General features: G+C 33.7%; 1 protein-coding gene across 4 annotated transcripts; it reads left to right on the top strand.

Moving 5' to 3' along the window:
* The first annotated feature begins 828 nt into the window (after positions 1-828).
* LOC25492659 (eIF-2-alpha kinase GCN2) lies at positions 829-17327 on the top strand. 4 transcript variants are annotated; one of them, XM_013600837.3, is made up of 29 exons: positions 831-1130; positions 1203-1271; positions 1720-1779; positions 2207-2312; positions 2450-2554; positions 2826-3215; positions 4073-4201; positions 4287-4373; positions 4478-4564; positions 4651-4762; positions 5053-5164; positions 6633-6687; positions 6912-7081; positions 8348-8532; positions 8976-9124; positions 9217-9466; positions 10452-10731; positions 10828-10921; positions 12731-12811; positions 13090-13146; positions 13502-13633; positions 13714-13797; positions 13939-14047; positions 14134-14270; positions 15398-15505; positions 15970-16055; positions 16263-16365; positions 16448-16555; positions 16776-17327. In XM_013600837.3, exons 1-29 carry the CDS (start codon positions 991-993, stop codon positions 16884-16886), a joined length of 3696 nt encoding a protein of 1231 aa, XP_013456291.1. In that variant the 5' UTR covers positions 831-990; the 3' UTR covers positions 16887-17327. The 4 variants fall into 4 exon arrangements, 1 of the variants encoding a protein (XP_013456291.1); XR_003011460.2 differs by lacking the exons at positions 15970-16055; positions 16776-17327 and having other exon boundaries at positions 829-1130; positions 16448-16467; XR_005645713.1 differs by lacking the exons at positions 15970-16055; positions 16448-16555; positions 16776-17327 and having other exon boundaries at positions 829-1130; positions 15409-15505.
* The last annotated feature ends 2553 nt before the right edge of the window (positions 17328-19880 follow it).

Below are 19880 nucleotides of genomic sequence, written 5' to 3' on the forward strand. Positions count from 1 at the left end.
TTTTTCTTTTAAGATTTTACTATCTCTCCCTCATCTCCTCTCTCTCTCTTTCTCTCTCTCTCTCTCTCTCTAGCTCTCCCGTATCTCTGATTCCTTCACTCTCTCTCTCTAGCTCTAGCTCTAGCTCTCCCGTAAAAAATAAAATAAAATAAATAAAAGAGTCTTTATTGAGATTTTGTGAAAGAGAGTGTGTTATGATATTTTTTTTTCAATTATTTCTTAAAATTCATAAAATCTGTTGAAATCTCTTGAAATCCATAAAATCATTTCAAATCCTTTAAAATCTTATGAATTAAATCCATTGAAATCCTTAATAGTCTTTTAAAATCATCAAAGTCATCAAAATCTTGCAAAGTCTTTTAAAATCCTCAAGACTTTTTTAAACAAAAATTGTCCTTTAAAATCCTAATCCAATACAAGTAATATAAAACTTTGTTAGAATTATAAACACCAGTACCAAAAAAGAAAAAAAAAAGGCAAAATTACACTTTTAGTCCCTTAACTTAATTTCAGGTAACAATTTGATCCTTTATTTTTTTTTTTCATTTCAATTTGGTCCTTTTTGTCCATTTTCATATGAATTTTTAAGTTTAAAATTTATGATTTTATTTTCTTATGGTCTTTCAATCTTCAAATCTATGACCCTCGTCTATGTTTGCATAAGAATATTAGATTTGAAGCTTGAAAATGTATATAAAAATGGACAAAAAGGACCAAATTAAAATGAAAAAAAAGATAAAGACCAAACTGTTATTTGAAATTAATAAATGTAATTTTGAATAAAAAAAAAAAAAAGAATTATACAAAATACAAACATTTCCCCTTCCTTCCTCTGTAACATGGTGCTGCTGATGCAATGAAGCGCCACCTTCTCTGACTACACACACACACATTTCGTCATTCTTCAATTTCTCGTCAATATCTCGTAATTGCCATTGGTGCTTCATTCTTCCACTCGCTCGTTTTGATCGAAGCTTTCTGAATCAATCAATGGGGAACAAGAAGAAGAAAGGAGGTGGCGGAGGAAGAAGAAACAAAGCAAGAACACCTTCTTCCAAAGACCACCACACTTCTCAATTCCGCAACGATGACGATAACAATGAACAACTCTCCGAAGAAATCACTGCACTGTAACTAACTTCACTTCAACTCATTCATTTCGATACAATTCATATTTAATTCGTTTCTTAATTTTTTATTAGGTGTTCAATTTTTCAAGAGGATTGCCAAATTATTCCAAAATCTCCACCTCAAATTGTTATTAAGCTCAGGTTTGTTTCTTTCGCTTCATAATCTTGATTAGTTAATTAGGATCGGATAAACGACTTATTTGCAGCTTACGACACATGTGTTTCTCATGATAGGAGCTTATGTATAAGCTATTTATTTCTATAGTAAAAGTTGAAATGAAGTTAAATTGTTTTTGTATAAGCTCTAAGCTATTTTTATAAGCTATCTTATCAGAACTTATGAAAATAAGCTGAAAACAACTTATGAATAATGCCATAAGTTGTTTTCGCAAGTTCTCCCAAATAGTCTCACAAAACTTATAAGCTCAAATAAGCCAATTCAATCATGCTCCTAATTAATTACTCAATCAATTAATTAACTAACTAATTAATTAATTAATGGTGATATCATATTGTTATTGTTGTTGTTATTATTATTATTATTATTATTTTAATCATCAATGTTTCACTTCTGTTTGAAATTGAACAGGCCTTACTCGAATGACATGGGTTATGAAGATGTGGATGTTTCCGCTCTTCTTGTTGTCAGGTATGTTACGAGATTTCTTCAGTTAGAATAACAACCTGTTCAAAAGAGTTAAAAAACAATAAACACAACCGATGAACACCTGATATTTGTTAATGAAGTTTGGCCAATTACGCCCACGTCTCTGACTGCAGTTCCTTTGTGTTATCACTGAAAGACTAGGGTTTACAGTGTACACTTGTTAGTATTTATGAGCCACACTCAACAATTTTCATGAATCACAGACTTCAGACATGACACTGACATGTAAACACCGATAATAGTTTAAGAAAATGGAAACGGTTGAATGTGATGCAAATGCATGTGTCAGTGTCTACCTTCAATCTTAAGTGTCTGTGCTACGTAGTTTGCTTTCTATTTTTGTTTCTGAAGAAGGGGATCTTTGTTGCTATTAAGTCAATCATTGTTTTTCGCTCTTTTTTTTGGCTAGGTGCTTGCCTGGGTATCCTTTCAAGTGTCCCAAGTTGCAGATTACTCCCGAGATGGGTTTATCACAAACTGATGCTAATAAACTTTTGTCTCTCCTCCTTGATCAGGTGCTTGCCTGTTCTTTTGGTATTAACTATTGTTTCACAGTTAATTCGTGATGTATTCTTTGTTTGAGTGTGGCAAGGGTGATATATTCTTTGTTGTGTGTAAAATGTAGTGATCTTTTGTTCTTGCCATTTTCCAGGCCAATTTAAATGCTAGGGAGGGACGAGTAATGATCTTTAATTTAGTTGAGGCTGCTCAAGAATTTCTGTCTAGAATCGAGCCTATTGCCAAACCAACTGAATCTGTGAGCTTACTGTTACTTACATGCTATTTTCTGTTAAGCTATTCTAACTATTATTATTCATTCGTTTTATTATTATTCACTGAAGGTTGTAATCATAAAATCAATATTAGTTAGTAATTTGTTTTTAAAAGAAAAGAAGATTGTAGATGTCAGTGTTGATGTTCTTTAATTTCTTATATAATTTTTGAGTTTTGATCAATCATTTATTTATATGAACAAGTTAATTTTCTACTTAAACTGATGGTGCTATGCTTCTATCCTCCGATTGTAGAAGTTTTCACACTCAACTACAGAGGGCAAAGATGAATTGTGTCCCAAGGATATGGCATCTTCAAATAAGAATAGATCTTTTGTTTATGGTTTCATCGACCTTTTCAGTGGCTATGGAGAGTCCTGGAATTGGGGTTTTGGAATTGATGAACCTGCTGTAAAAATTTCTTCTCTTCCTTCCTCTAAGTTAGATGCCTCCAAACCACGAATAGAAGCTCGGGAAAAAAAATCTGATAGCAAGGAAAACCCGTTCATATTGCAAGAACTTCCTGCCAAATTAGATACTGTCGGAGAAGTTAGTGAAGACAATAACAATAATAGCTCAACTTTGACTCATTCAAGTAGATCTCTGGATGGTTTTGTAGGGGACGACAATGAAGGTGAGAAAGAGGTAATGTAAAGGACATGATTTGCTTGTTGTAAGGGTCGTGTATTGTTTGTTGGACATCAGTAATTATTTTTTATTCTTTTTTTCCTATATATCCTATGTTAAGAACTACTCTTGTTAAATTTATTATTTATAACTGGCCAGAATTATGTCCCTAACTGTTGAAATTGACGAGTCTTTCAATGATTTTTGGACTTTTGGTATCTTGCTTTCCACCTGAACAAAAAAATGGTAATGATAATGATAATGGTCATGGATTTTTAGGAAAATGAGTTAAGCAATTTGATCAGATGGTGCACAATATTTGATGTAATTCCTGAAAGGTTTAATGCATCAGATTGTTGAATTTTAATTAAGCACACGAAGACGAACAATGCAGATCATGTAGTTTAGAAGTTCTTGACCTTTGTTTTTGTCTGGATTTGTAGATTTGACGTTTGAAATAATTGCACAATAAATGAGTTAAAATCAGAAAAATGTTAATGTTATAGAGGGATGGAAATGTAATATAAATGTCTGTATGTCATCCTATGTCAAGATATAATCATTGGTCCTGATAGGAAAAGCCTTACCTGATTACTCTTTTTAAACCCAGACCTACCTGGATTTTTAGGCTCATACTTTTTATGCGAGAGTCCCAGGTTTGTTCAAATGAACTAATTAAAGATAACTTGAATTGATATATACGAGGAAATTCCTTGAATTGATGCAACATGCTTCTATTCTGATGGGAAATCATTCATGTTTCATTGAAATTTAGAAATTCTCTCATATTTTTTTGGCACCATTGTAATTGGTCTGCATCTGTTTTTGACACCTATTTATGCCAATTCCTTTATTTTCTATCATTTCACATGCAGTATTTTATTGTGGATGAGTATACAACAGAAGATAACAAAGATATGTCTGACAGTGAGTCTACAGAGTCTCTCTCTTCTGTGTCGCCTCATCACCAAGCATCTCAAACAATAGAAAAGGATCTAATAATGGTAAAAACTCAAAATTTACTGTTATCAGCTTGTCACAGCAGAGTTATCCTCAACATTAATTTTGTTTTTCCTTCTTTTGTATCAGGTTCACATGCTTCGCCTTGTTTGTGCCTCTAAAGGTACCTTGGCTGACTCTTTGCCTCAATTAGCAACAGAGCTGTACAATTTAGGGGTATAAACTAGATTGCTGTTTTACCAAAACAATAATATTTTTACTCCCATTTTCAAATAAATTCCAGGTCTAGAGTGATCCTAATCCTTTGAGTTGTATTCCAGATATTTTCTGACTCGGCACGTGATATGGCATCAAAACCACTTTCCCTTTTCAACAAAACCTTTGATCACATCTTCAAGAAACACCTGGTTGGCAAATCTTATGGGGGAATATACTCTCTTTATTGCCACTAAATTTTTGTTTATTTTTTTTATTATTTATTTGTTTTGTCTAGGCATCATCCAGAATATCTCAATTTTGGACACCTTCTTCTGATCTTGGAGGCTCTAATACAGTTCAACACAGTTCTCGATATTTAAATGATTTTGAGGAGCTACGCCCTCTTGGTAAAGGAACTTCATGAACTTGTGTCGAGTTTTATATATATAATAATATTTTTTGATGTCATATATTCCTAGATGTCTACCATGATGATGGAGTACTATAATTTCTTTTTGTCGATGATCTTGATTGCCTGGCCTTTGTGTTTGCTGGAAAAGATAGCATGGATTATTATAGCTTTGGAAATATTTTTAATCATTTCAATGATTTTTTTTTATTAAAAGATGATTATTTAACTGGATTTTCTCATATCTCTAATCATTTACTGAAAGATTTTGCTTGGCAATGTAAATAGGTCATGGTGGTTTTGGTCACGTTGTGTTGTGCAAAAATAAACTCGATGGAAGGCAGTATGCAATGAAGAAAATTCGCCTTAAGGACAAAAGCATGCCTGACCGAATATTAAGGTGAATTTAATTGATCTAAGAAGGAACTTGCTACAGCTTTTTCACTAATGTATATAGTTCAGTGCACGATTATGTAATTATAGCCAAAGCATTACATTTACCGTCATTGATTAATATTAGAATATTTACCTGATCCAGTTTTTGCAAATCTTCAATTTCTTTTTACAAAATGGGCTGTATTGTCATCTGCACTTTCTGATCCAACTCCTGCATGCTGTAGTTTATGATTAACTTTGGGATGATGAAACATTTTGGAGCAGTAATCGTAACTGCTGTTGAAACTAAACCTTCTTCAGAATCCAAGGATTGATTTTGTTCTTTGACATAAGTTTTATTGGTCCTACGGAAAGTATGATATGAAATACAGAAGACATAATCCGGATTATATCACATTACTTACTTATATTACTGGATATTACGGAGCCTATTCGTTCGCAAGTTACGTTAATTTCTTGGCCAACAGTATCTCGACCTTGAACTATCAGAGCGTTGTGCGCTTAAAAACTTCATATTCTGATAATAGTTTTAATTGTGGTGGTGTTTGAAGATGTATCCGTTACTAAGCATGTCAATTTGTCAACATTTTCATCGATTAATTTCTTTGCCACCCACCATTTTTTGGTCTACATAATTTATTGTAGGATTTCAACTAGACAACTAGGCTTTGCATTTCATCTACCTGTATTAGATTCTGAGGTCGATCTTCGATCTTATTGTTACGTTAAATTATTGATCTCATTATTACAAAGTATTTCTTCCTTCAGTTTTACTATTGCTTAACCTAAATATCTTAAAAATCTTGTATCTTAGTGTTCTGAAACTTATTGAAATCCTGTACAGCTGCATCAACTAGTATCCCCTGTAGCTATATGTTAAATTATATTGAGGGAATCAAATATAATTTAGAGCCATTATTTGTTGATGACAATAGAGCTGATGTCTGATGTAGATCATAAAGCTAGAAGATAGGATTTGTGATGGAAGATGAATGCAGATTTAAAAGAGATTTGAAAAAGAAAAAAATTGTAAAAAGATATCATGGTCAATTTACTTAATTGGTGCTAATGTTTCGTTGCATAAAATTGAAATGACATGCGGGGGAGAATTCAAATTAAAACCAAGGGGAGGGCAAGTATGGCTTGTAAATAAGTACGAGTATACCTCATCTTTGCATCACACATGAACTTTTTTTATTGGTCAATTAGATTTCATGGTATAGGTATGACATATCTTATGTATTGTCTCACCTCATGTTTTGATATAGTTCATTTTCCTTTATGTTGTTTGTCCTCCCCATTTCATTTATTTTTCATATGTTGAAAATTATAAGAGAAAGAATATATTTATTTGATTACTGCCAGCTTTGCCCATTTCTTATCTTTTCTTACTGTTTATATGTAACTGTTTACTCGTTTTTTAATTACAATGACTTACTTGTTTATCCATCTATCTATGGTGAGAAAATCAGGGAAGTAGCTACGCTTTCTCGTTTACAACATCAACACGTTGTTCGGTATTATCAGGTATAAAGGTTTATTATTTTTTGCACAAATTTCTCGTATTATGGAAACTTTTGTTTCTTGTATCAGATTTTTTATTTCCTTATGTTGCTGCATTAACTGTATGCTCTAGTGCACAGTTTTTGGAAGAGTCTATGAATGGAAATGCAAATAAAATGTTTTAGTTTACCACAATATTATGTGGTCATATGATGGTTTTAAATTTTTAATAGCTGTAAAACTTCCAGGCATGGTTTGAAACTGGAGTTGCAGATTCTTATGGTGATCCTGCTGGGGAATCAAGAACTCCAGCGAGCTCTACTTTCAGCTACAAAGCTGCAAGCTCCAATGATGCTATTGGGCTTGAGAATCAGCTTGAATCAACATATCTTTATATACAAATGGAATACTGTCCCAGGTAAGATTTTCAGAGAGCTAAGTTCTTCATAATTATTTTCTCTTCTTATTGAACTACTCCTTTTGTATTAGAAAAGAGGTCTTTCCTTTTGGCAGTTAATGTAGTATTAAGTTTTGGACATGAAAGTTAGGGCGTTTATAACTGAAGGAAATTTTTGTCGTTGTTGGGAACTTGGAGGCTTGAAAGTTGAAATATACTTTTCAATTGGAATTCATACACTCTACATGTTTGTCCGGTCTCCACCTTCTTTGGCCGTGTTTTTATTTCCAGCTGCCGTTTCCATTAGGCTTCCTTCAATTCACTGCCACTGTACATCTCTAACTGTTGCTGTCAGCTTGTCAGTCTCAGTTTTCGTCCAGTCTTTCACTAGGTTTGGCTTGCAGTTGTTGGATCAAACCATCCTTAGATATCAAACACACCCACTCGTGCTCTTTCTCGCGTGCAACACATTGCCGCCACTGTTTGCCGCACATTCCGACGAGTCTTTGTCAATATTTGTAGTGCTTGGTTTATACCTTACAATTATTTGTTTCCACAATTGTGCTATACTGTTATTTCTTACTTTTCTTTGTTGATTCACGCCGAATTCTAATCCTCTGAAGTCCGATCCTTCCATTTTCACCAACTATATCAGTGCCCCACTGTCAACTGACAAGTTAAGACAAAAAAACTATAATATGTGGGCCTCCAACATCAAACTTTGCTTGAATTCTAGGAACATAAAGACCATCGTGCCAAGATGGTCGATTTTGTGCTTGAGCCCAACCGTCCTTGATAGAATAAGATTGGTTGTTATCCTCCCCCCCCCCCAAAAAAAAAAAAGAATAAGATTGGTTGTAGAATGAAGGTATGAAGAGGTTACAGAGACGACACTCATTTTTGACAATCAGATTGCTCTGCACATATTCTCTCAAATCCGGCGTTCCATGAGAGGATCAAACATATTTAGGTATAGGTCATTATACTAGTTTTGTAAATTCAAATTATCAACTGGTAGAGGTCTTTACTAAAGATTGAGGGTCCTTGAATCAGTTATGTGTGTAACAAACTTGGTGTATGTCATTTATATGCTCCAGATGAGGGTGGCTGATAAAAGCAATGTAAATAGGGTACTTATAGGCTGATCTTGTGTTGTATATGATTGTTATTGTGTTTGTGTCTATTGTTTCATTTAATTCTTGACTCATGTATACAAAATTTCACAAGTACACTCATTATTGTTAGTTATGTGGTATTCACTAAATGTCATCGTTGTTGGGTTCAAAGGACTCTTCGCCAGATGTTTGAATCATATAATCATTTTGACAAAGAATTGGCCTGGCATCTGTTTCGCCAAATAGTAGAAGGTTTGGCACACATACATGGGCAAGGAATAATTCACCGGGACTTAACACCAAGTAACATATTCTTTGATGCTCGCAATGATATTAAAATTGGTGACTTCGGTCTTGGTAAGATCTTGAATCCTTTAGTTACTTATTTTCTTTTTCTTCGTGTATGTTTCCAATATTTTTTCTATCTAGATTATCACAACAATGAAGAACTTCAATATGTGTGATTGGTGCTCATGAAATTATTAGAACGTGATAGGCCTAGTAATCGGTAGGCTAGCAAGGTTTCCAATTGCATCCTGATTTGCATGTGCAATTTTCATTTATCCATATAATTTCTCTTTGTAATACAGTCGAGGTCACAAATAAATGCCTGCACTTATACACATTTTCCTGTGTGTGCAGTGACATTATGTAACTCTTGGTGTAGTGTTTCGCTGTTTCTGATTTGGTCTAAAAATTCATATAAAACAATGCCCTGTTAATGTCTGAGCTTTCTACACTGGAGGGAGTGGTGTTTGTTCATGAAAAAATTCTCAAATTTTCTTTTCTTTTTCTTTCAGCCAAGTTCTTGAAGTTGGAGCAGCTGGATCAAGATCTAGCCCATCCTGCCGATACAACTGGAGTTTCCATTGATGGCACTGGACAAGTTGGGACATATTTCTATACAGCTCCTGAGATTGAGCAAGGATGGCCTAAGATTGATGAAAAGGTGTAAATCATTCAGCATTATCCTTTTCTAGCCATATAACAATGTTTGCTTCGAGCAAAATTATGTAATTCTTTGGTTTAATTGATGTGCAGGCTGACATGTACAGCTTAGGAGTGGTTTTCTTTGAGCTTTGGCATCCATTTGGGACTGCAATGGAGAGGCACGTTGTTTTATCCGATCTGAAACAGAAAGCGGAGTTTCCACCTTCATGGGTTGCTGAGTTTCCAGAACAAGAATCCTTGCTGCGGCAGTTAATGTCTCCAGGTCCCTCAGATCGCCCGTCTGCAACAGAACTTTTGCAGAATGCATTTCCTCCACGAATGGAGTCTGAATTGTTGGATGGCAAGTGATTATGACCTTTGTTGTTCATTCTGAAACTTATTATTGTAATGAACCTGCGCAGTGCAAGCCGTTATCCACCAAAAGAATTCATCATCTTATCTCATTAGGTGCGGTCAGTTACATGGGCCAAATAGTATCGACTTTCGAGTCTTGTGCTAACCATAAGCCCCCCCCACCCCACACACACACACACACTTTGCAACGTTTGAACTCAATGCATTCCCAATTCCCATCAATTTGTGTTGGAAGGTAGTCTAGAAATTTATTGTCATTATGAAAATATACAAGAGTATGATTACATTTATTTAGAGGTTTTGGTTTCTGATATGGTGAGAATTGCATATGTTTCTAAATATATTCTTCATGTGTGCGAGTGTTCTTGGTTACATGTGTCCAGCCGCACCCAGTGTATGTGCATGCTATATTAGATATAAAAACCATGTATAAATCTCCACCCCAACAAACTATTTTAGGAGAGTTAGCTCATGACATTATAATAAGGCCTCTGACCAAGCGGCCAGCGTTTGATAAGGCCAAATGGTTCATGGCTGTGTGTACTAGATATATAAAAACATTCATGAACGCCCAACACATTAAGCTTTTTGTAGTTGGTTCATGATATTGATAGTTTTTTCTTTTCCTGCTAAACAACTCTAATTTTTTACAGCTACCAGTGGCTATATGTCTTATTTTTTACATAAAAGTAATATATCAGTTATGTATATATTTTGCTCTCTTGAATGCTTACTTTCTATGAATATGAAACTTTTTAATGAGTGACCACTCCCAAGGAGTATATAGAAATACAAAAATCAGATGATCTTGACAATTACAGTTAATAATGCAAACTGAAATATCATTATGAAATATGCATTTTAGTACAGACCGTCGACATTAAGAATCTTAAGTCCTTTAGCTAATATGTTTATTTTTTTTGTTAAGTTTCTTGCATTACCCTGATTCAGTGTCAGTTCTCTATGTTCAGATATCCTGCGAACAATGCAGAAATCAGAGGATACAAGCATTTACGATAAAGTTTTAAATGCTATCTTTGATGAAGAGATGTTAAGCACAAAACACATTCGTCAGGTTGGTAGATTGGGGTCAGTTGGAGATAACAATTCATCCATTCAGCACACAGATTTTGTAACCGAGGTCCGAGATGATGTTGTAGATGTCAACAAGGAAATTTTCAGGCAGCATTGTGCTAAACACCTAGAAATATCACCAATGCGATTATTGGATGATTGTCCACAGTTTAACAGGTCAATATCTTCCTTTAAATTCATTACTAGTTTTTGTTTTAGTTCTTGGTAGACAACCTAGATAAAAGATTGCTGGGTTTGATTTTCGTTGAGTAGAAATGCAGTTAAACTTCTGACCCATGGTGGAGCCATGCTTGAACTTTCCCATGAGCTGCGTTTGCCTTTCGTGAACTGGATTATATCTAACCAGGTAATGTACATATTAGCTTGATTTAATTTCTTTGCATTTTTTCAATTTTTTCTTCAAATGTATTTCATTACATTAAAATTTGAATATAATATGATATATATATTCAATAATTGATTTACTATTGATGCAAAGAGATGTGTGGTTTTAAACGCCCTTTAATAGTATGATTTGTTGTATGAGTTTAATGTTTTTAATGAGTAGAGAACATAATGGTGTGCTTTGTAATATTGGATTTATGGATATAAATGATACTCTTCAAACAAGACAGCATGTATTTGGAAAGTCAATAGTATTAAAACATCCCTCAAGATTCACTATAAAATTGTTTTGCATCATATAATTGTTTTTTTAACATTTTAGAATATGGGTTTGGACTTAACTCATTTCACAAAAATCAGCACTCACACCATCTTAAAATTTGGGTTTTGGTCTAATTCAACTTGCAAAACTGGTTTGTATGGTGAGGCATGCCTCCCACTTATAAACACCCTTTCAAGTCATATTACTTCTAATGCGGGACTCTTAACAAAACTACTCATAGTAGATTGGATGGAATTACTTGGTTCTTGGGATTATTAGAATACAATACCTACAGAATCATGCTTGGTTATTGTGCCTTTGTTCTCGTATAGTCACAATGACTGTGTTGGTGTTGGTCCTCTGATGAGAATGGCTACATGGTTTTTTACTTAAATGGAAATCAGTTAAGACATAGAGTTAACAAAATGATTTAACGATTTTGTTGTTCTTACGAGGGTGTTTGGAATGCAAAATGTTGTGTTTGAGTAACAACTCACAATTAGTTTGGAAACCCGATAGTATTACAATATCCTTCAAGATTTATTATAAAATTATTTTGCAACATAATATTGTTTGTTAAGGGGGGAGGCTTGGCGCAATGGTAAAGTTGTTGTCACGTGACTGATAGGTCACAGGTTCAAGTTCTGGAAATAGTCTCTTGTGTAAAAAACAGGGTAAGGCTGCGTACAATACACCAAAAAGGGTTGGACCCCTTCCTAGATCCTGCGTATGTGAGAGCTTTAGAGCACCCGGCTGCCCCTTTTTTTTTAATTTTATTTTTTAATATTCTTTGTTAAAAATTCATAGTAGATTAGAATGGCATTGCCTGGTCTGTGGGGTTTTAGAAAACATAATACCTACAGAATCATGCTTGGTCTTATTTATATAATGTGCCTTTGTTCTTACATAGTGACAACAACTGTGTTGGGATTTGTTCTCCAAAATTTCTTATATGGAAATCATTCAAGACTTAAATAGCAAAAGTAACAAATTGATTGTTCTTATGAGGGTGTTTGTAATGTAAAAAATGTAATTCGAGTTATAAATCAAATTGTGCTTGAATAACAACCACCAAAGCTTTGAAGTGTAACCCACTTAGTGGGATCAACTACATGGATCTCACGACGACATATTGTCTTTGTTCATGTAGAATAATTTAGGACCAATGATAGATGATCTAACTCTAAATATCTCTTAATGGTATAGCCTGTAAATTTTTACAAACTTAGCCTATACTAATGTTACTAAAGGAAAGAGCTAAATTAAAACCTAAATTTTATAGAAAGAATTGTTTTTGAGTTATCAGTAGTCTTGCCAATAAGACCCTAAGCCTGCCTATTAAAAAAAGATATAAAATGTAGAGGAGGGAAAAGGTGTCATATATCTGAATTCTGAACTGTATCTGATAGGAAAGAAAATGTCCTTGACAGTTTTTGCATTGCTTCTCTATTATATTAGCTGGCTTTCAAAAAAGCATGAAAAATCTGAGACAATATAAATCATGTGTAGATATCTTCATTCAAACGATATGAGATATCATACGTTTACAGAAGAGCAGTTGGGCATTCATCACCAAACCGTTACCTTCAGGTACCATTCTACATACTATTTCTTACGAATTTTTCCGTGGTTATTGTTTTTGACTCAATCTGAAGGAACAAAATAAATAATCGATATTTCTCCTTTTTGGTTTTTGTTGTTTTTTGGTGAAAGAATATAAAATATCACCAGTATTTTCCTCTTGTATTCCATGAATAATCTGTTTGGACTTCGGGGCTTCTGTAATGGTTTGTGATGCTTTGCGTGAAACTTTCAAACAAAATTTATTGATTATTCTAACCCATCAATACAAAACCATTTTTCTACAGGGAGATTTTGACATTATTGGTGGTACTTCAGCATTGACAGAGGCAGAGGTCATAAAGGTGATTTTTCTACTGTATCCTTGTAGATTTTATAATTCTTTTAATTTAATTTTATCTTTTTTATTAAGTTCTGCATATTATAAACAGTTACCCATGATAGTATTATGCTACACAGTTGATGTAATACTATTGCCTATAAAAGGAAAAATTGTATATTTCATCAGCATGGTCAATAAATCTAAAACTTATTTTTAATATATTTTTGCAAAATAAAATACATGTGACAGTATTTACTACTCAACCTGTATTTTGTTCATTTTGTGTCTGAAATCCTTCAGACTGTGTCATATTATAATGCTGATCACTTGCTGATAATGAACATAGCATACTTGGCAACTTACCAATTGTATTATAGGTCACGAAAGACATAGTCACTTGTTTTTTCCATGAAGACTCGTGTGACATTCATCTAAACCATGCTGACCTCCTGGGTGCAATTTGGTCATGGACTGGAATCAAGGTAGAACATAGACTCAAAGTAGCAGAGGTATGTTAGCCGTGTAATCAAGAAACCAATATTATTAAGTTTTTAAGAATATAGTATGACTGATCTTTGATTTTTTGAAGCTTCTTTCAATGATGGGTTCTTTGCGTCCTCAATCCTCAGAAAGGAAATCAAAATGGGTAGTGATAAGGCGGCAGCTTTTGCAGGTGAGAAAATTTATTTAGGAATCTTGTATGTTTGGCTGCAATAACTATTGTTGTTGTGGAAGTTGTCATAGTTTCTTTCGGTAATTAGCAAATCAATTCCCAGTCAAAATTAATTTATTTGCAATTTTAATGCTTTTCCAGGAACTGGGTTTAGCTGAAGCTATGGTAAATAGGTTGCAGACTGTAGGTTTGAGATTCTGTGGATCTGCAGGTCAGGCACTTCCCAGACTAAGGGGCGCTCTACCATCTGGTATATATCTGTGGTTAGATTGAAATATACATTTACACACTATAGAAGGAAGTTGATACTCATTGGAAAATAGTAAACTAATGCAGATAAGCGTACCTTCAAGGCACTTGATGAATTGTCTGAGCTTGCCAGTCTCTTGAGAATTTGGAGGATTGACAAAAATGTATATATAGATGCATTAATGCCGCCAAACGAAAGTTATCACAGAGATTTGTTTTTTCAGGTACCATGAATTTGTCATTTATTTTCATAAAAATATTACACCCTTGTGGTATGGATTTTATTATTGCACTTTGTAAGAAACACTCCTCACTCCTTATTTATGAATTGTCCTTTGTAAATATAACTATTTGAAACTTGGAGTAAGAGGTGCTGTGCTATATATAATTAGTATATGAATCACTCACTAGCAACCATCTATATGTTGTACTTTCATTGATGAGTCATACTAGACATATTAATCTCTTGCGCCTGGGTTGTTAGACCTTAATTAGTATATGAATCACTCACATACAACATTTTCTATAGTATCTGTATTTGTCCATCTGTCACTATTCCAACCTATTTTCTGCGTAGTGTTTTCAACATGATATAAATAAGGTGGCTGAAAAAGATTGATATTGAATGATGTCCATCTTGGCATGATCAATATGCTTACAGACAATTAAAAATATGCAAACATATGTGTCAGAGTCAGTTAATAAATGGAGGTTATATTAGGTTATATTGGAAAAGAAGTGGAACAATTACGATAAAAGATAATTAATCCTAACAAGTAATACACCAAATTATTGGTATAGAGTATGGAGCTAAAATTTGAAAACTACTATATATCCGTCTGAGTCACCAGCTATTAAGTTTAAAGAAATTCATCTCCGTTTTACTGCTTCATTTAAAAGAAAAATGAACTCAAATCCACCAGTCTAACATCCATTTCTTCTCCAACTATATGTCCTCACCAGATTCTAACTGGGAATCTAAACATCTGCTTTGTTATATTGAAAGAATATCAGGATGATAATGTATCATATATTGCAATATATGACATAGAAAATGCACTTAATTTCTTAAGTTCACCTGTTTTTTATGATGTGCCTTTACCACCTTTTAAAATTGTAATTATGACTATTTAAGTCATGCATACCTGACTACTTGTAAAATAGAATTACCCCTATTCTAGAAACTGTAGTGTATTTATTTTTATTGATAATGAACTAGGTGCATTTTTATATTTGGAATATTCATATTGCCTAATGGTTCTTTGGATTGCATCAAGGAAGAAGAAGGGTTAGAAATATGTATGTTTTGAATCTTTTGATGATTCTGATGAAGTTGAATTTTTCTTGGAAGATATACTTAAGGAAGGAGAACAGTTCTGGATCACTTTCTGAAGGTGTCTTGCTAGCTGTTGGTGGTAGATATGACTATTTGCTTCATCAGTTGAGGAGTAGTGACTATGTAGGTTATGCATTCAAATTTAATTTCTTCTTAATGCCATTAACTCGACTTGTGTCTTCTATACTAATTTTTCTCTTCACAATTCTGACAGTCGAGCATTCTTCCAGAATGTTCGAAATCACGTATTTCTATGTATTTTTAACCATTATATATAATTTGATTGTTGTTTGCTTTGATCCCAAACTGTGCCACCAACTAATCATGCTTAAACTCATTGGTCCGAATATGATTAAGTATTCATTGATGTGTTGGTTTGTGCTTCGTGCTCTAAATACTTATCATTACCTTTTCCCTCAACATATAAGTGACAGTTATCTTTACTGACGATATCAGCATTTTTCTTTTGCATATGCTTCAGTTGGTCATGGTGTTTTCTTCCTGCCTGTAGCAGTCTTGGATAACTTAAAGCTTCTTTTGTCTGTGAATTTTATATTGTTTAATAGCCTGTCCTTTCTGTTATGCAGAAAGGAAATCCTCCAACTGGTGTGGGGACTAGCCTTGCACTAGAGACAATAATTCAGAATTGTCCTGTAGATTTTAAGCATAACCGGTTAGTGTCGTTAAACTCGAACATATATATATTTTTTGGTTTTGTTATTTTTACATTCCACAAACTCTGGCATTTAGGTTATTGCCTTTTCAATTTTATCCTAGTACCTATGCGTGTTGTGCGTGCCTACATGTGCACAAATAACAGGAGTAGGCTTAGTTGCTGATGGCTACATACTGATGCACTTGACTCTCTCAACTGTTTCAGAAATGAAGCCAGCATCAATATTCTTGTGTGCTCAAGAGGAGGAGGTGGTCTGTTGGTGGAACGCATGGAACTAGTTGCTGAATTATGGCTGGAGAACTTTAAGGTTGATATTTCTAAACAATTTTAATCAGCGTGATTGAGTCTTATTACTGAAAGTTCTGCTCATTCATCTTTCTTGTCATCAGGCCGAATTTGTTCCTGTCCCTGATCCAAGTCTCACAGAGCAGTATGAGTATGCGAATGAACATGATATCAAATGTCTCGTTATTATTACGGATGCAGATTCAGTTAAGGTAATATAATGTTCTAAAATTCCATTTTCTGGTTAAGACAGAAGATTGAATTTTAAGTGAAGTAGTTTATGTTTGGATGTTTGTACTCTAAAATCAAGTCTGATATAAATAAAACCTAGTAATCTTATTCAAGTGTGGCATACTGCCTATATGACAACATGATGCAACCTATTGATGCTTGTTTTTATAATTAACTATTTTATATTTATATTGCCTCCAGGTTCGACATCTTGAACTTAAGAAGGAGAAAAATGTTGAGCGAGAGAACCTAGTCAAGTTTCTATCGGATGCTATGGCAACGCAATTTAGAAACCCCTCCATATGGATTTAAGCAATGTTCTTTAAAGCTTAATTAGTTGTTCTGCCTTCAAACATAAATGGATGAGATGAAGTCGTACTTGGTTCATAATTCAAAGCGAATATCACTGGTTTTGTTTAACTCAGCAGTTCTGATAGAAACCAAATTATCAGCAGGATTGTCAAAAACAATTATATCAAGAGGATGGCCTCCATTCCAAGATATAGAAGACTTATGTACATCAGTTTTGCAGCTTTATTTGATTCCACAACACTTTATTTTTTAGGATTTGTTGTGCATAGTTGTGATGATGTGAATATGTATAGAGCTTATGAATAGTTTTGATTCATTTAACTGGCAAAGTAGCCGCTGATGAGATTTTTTCACTCATTTTTGTGTTGAATTTCAGTATTTACGTTTTAACCTTTATATGGATGAAATAAAAGGAGGAAAAATGTGTTTTGCCATTTGTAATGAGACAAAATGTTACTAAAGAGTGAGAAGGAAAAGAACAAGTGTGCTGCAATTACTTATTTTGTGCAAGGATTTGGCTCATATAAAATGAGGATATACTTTATTCCAAAAAGAAAAAAGAAAAAAGAATGAGGGTGTACTTTAGAGGATAATAGTTGATGTTTCAATCAATGGTTACAGTGGATAATATTTGATGTTTTAAAAGTAACATGTTAACCGTTAATTAATCAATTATTTTACTTTTGTACTTTATCGTCTAAAATGATCTCCCTCTAAATGAAGGGGCACAAACCGAGCAAGAAATGTCCTCCCTCCAAACGAAGGGGAAAGGACCGAGCAAAAGATGTCTTCCTCTCAAAACAAAGGGACTTAGACTGAGAAAAAGTTGCTCCCCCATTTCTTTCAAATAAAAGCGTTATAAACAAAGGAAGATTATCCTTTATTGAAAAACAATCTAGTTCGCATAAAATAGAAATAGAGAGATAGTTTTTAGACTTTATCAATGTTTTTTTCATAAAAGAAATTGAGAATAACATCAATCAAGCAACCTAATAAGCAAGTCTATATTATTATGATCTTTGAAATTATCACAAATCTAGGGTTTGCGCCAAAAAGGTCAACGAGATTTCATGTCCTAATTAAAGCTATCCATGACTCTATGGATAGTTTTATTTTGGGCCATGACTCGACCCCTAATCCATATTGTTGTTGAGGCCCATATCCGAGTAACTTGACCCATGGCCGAGCACTACAAGCTCATCACAAAGTCTCAGTTAAAGGAACAACTCTAATCCAAGTCATTGTTGACTCAACTTGAGCAAATCAAAGCATGTTAATCATGCGATTAGTGGCGTGGAGAATCATCAAAGAAAGGGATCTGACCCATCACTTATCCCTGCTCATGCAGGTAAGGCATAACTTCACTATGTATGTTTTTATTTTTATTTTTATTTTTAAATTGTCTACTATTTTACTCTAAAGAAATTAATTAAAATTATGATTTTATGATCTAAATTTATATTTATTATTTTAATTTATTATATTATAAATTTCGATTACCTAAAATTAACCTAATCTTCAGTTAACCTCTTATATAAGTGGTTGCCCTCATTTTGACAAAAGTTGCAAGCATCACCGCCGTTCTCCAAAAGCATGACGATCTTTCTATCTGATGCATATGGATCGAAGGGTAAGTATTTTCTACTCAAACTAAAACTATACATACGACTAATCAATGTCATTTTTTTTTTTCCGTCGTTGATATCATATATTTGTTTTGGTTGGATTGTTTTCTTCTATTAATCTTGTGTTGTTTTTATGCAATCTAGATCTATCAACGTCAGAACAGAACTTGATCCATGGATTGTCTTTACAGACGTGTATTGAATGAAAGCCGTCAATGGTGTCAAGTATTTTTACTCTTCTCTGTTTTGATTCGATCTACGGAAATATCAAATGTATCTTCAACGACCGTGATTTCTCTGATTAATTATGAGGAAAATCGTGCACATAAAATGTGACATGATTTTGTCTCAATAAGGTAATAATTATGAAATTTATATATGTGTGTGTTCACCTTCATATTTACTACTATAGTTGAATTTTAATTGATTAGTTTTGTTTTGATGAGTACTATTTATTTTTCATTTGAATTTGCTAGTAATTCCATCCATTTGACATGGTTTAGTGGCCGGCCAGCCGGTAATGTTCTATACATTTTTTAAATACATTTTTCTTTGAAGGAACATAATTTTTTTTTATCATCGTTCAATTTTGTTTTTTATTATAAATCTTAACTTACCCCCCTCAAAAAAAAAGTCTTCATTTATAATTTTAAGGTTTAAATATGTAAATTGTTCGTGTGTTTTTTGTTTTCGTCCTTATATTTTTTTTTTGTTCTAAAACAAACCCTGGAAGTTATAAATGTTTTGGGTTGGTCCATGCCGTCATCATCTGTTACAAAATGTCTATGTGGCAAACATAGGATGATGTGGCACATGTGACGTGGCAGACGACGCTGATGTGTCGTTACATATGTTGAGTCATAAATTTGGAGGGACCAAAATAAAAAAACAAAATTCGAAGAGGGACCAAGCCCGAAAATTCATAGAAAACTTCATCTTCCTCCTTTCTTTCCTCGTCTTCATGTTCTATTGCATGTCATCCTCATCATCATATACAACCCACACCTGGTTCTCACCAAGATAATCCTCAATTTGATCCCCATCAAAATCATGGAAATCTGGGTCTGGAACATTCATGGAGACGAAAACATTCGCCTCTGAATCAATAGAGATAGATTTGTTTTTGTTCTGAGAATAACAATTTCTTTTGGACCAGAATTCACACCATTAATAGCCTTTTCTTTGTCCTTCACTCTAACTTCTGCAACAGTGTTCTTTGATATAGAAGACATATATCATTCATCAAGTTTTTTACGGATCTCCTTCCATTCATCGAAATTCATACGGCTCTCTTTCCACTCATCAAGCTTCTTAAGAATTTCCTTCCGAGCCTTTTCCGCAAAGATATCTTGATGAGTGGAAAGAGAGT

Source organism: Medicago truncatula, chromosome 4, assembly GCF_003473485.1.
Source record: "Medicago truncatula cultivar Jemalong A17 chromosome 4, MtrunA17r5.0-ANR, whole genome shotgun sequence".
Lineage (NCBI taxonomy): Eukaryota > Viridiplantae > Streptophyta > Magnoliopsida > Fabales > Fabaceae > Medicago > Medicago truncatula.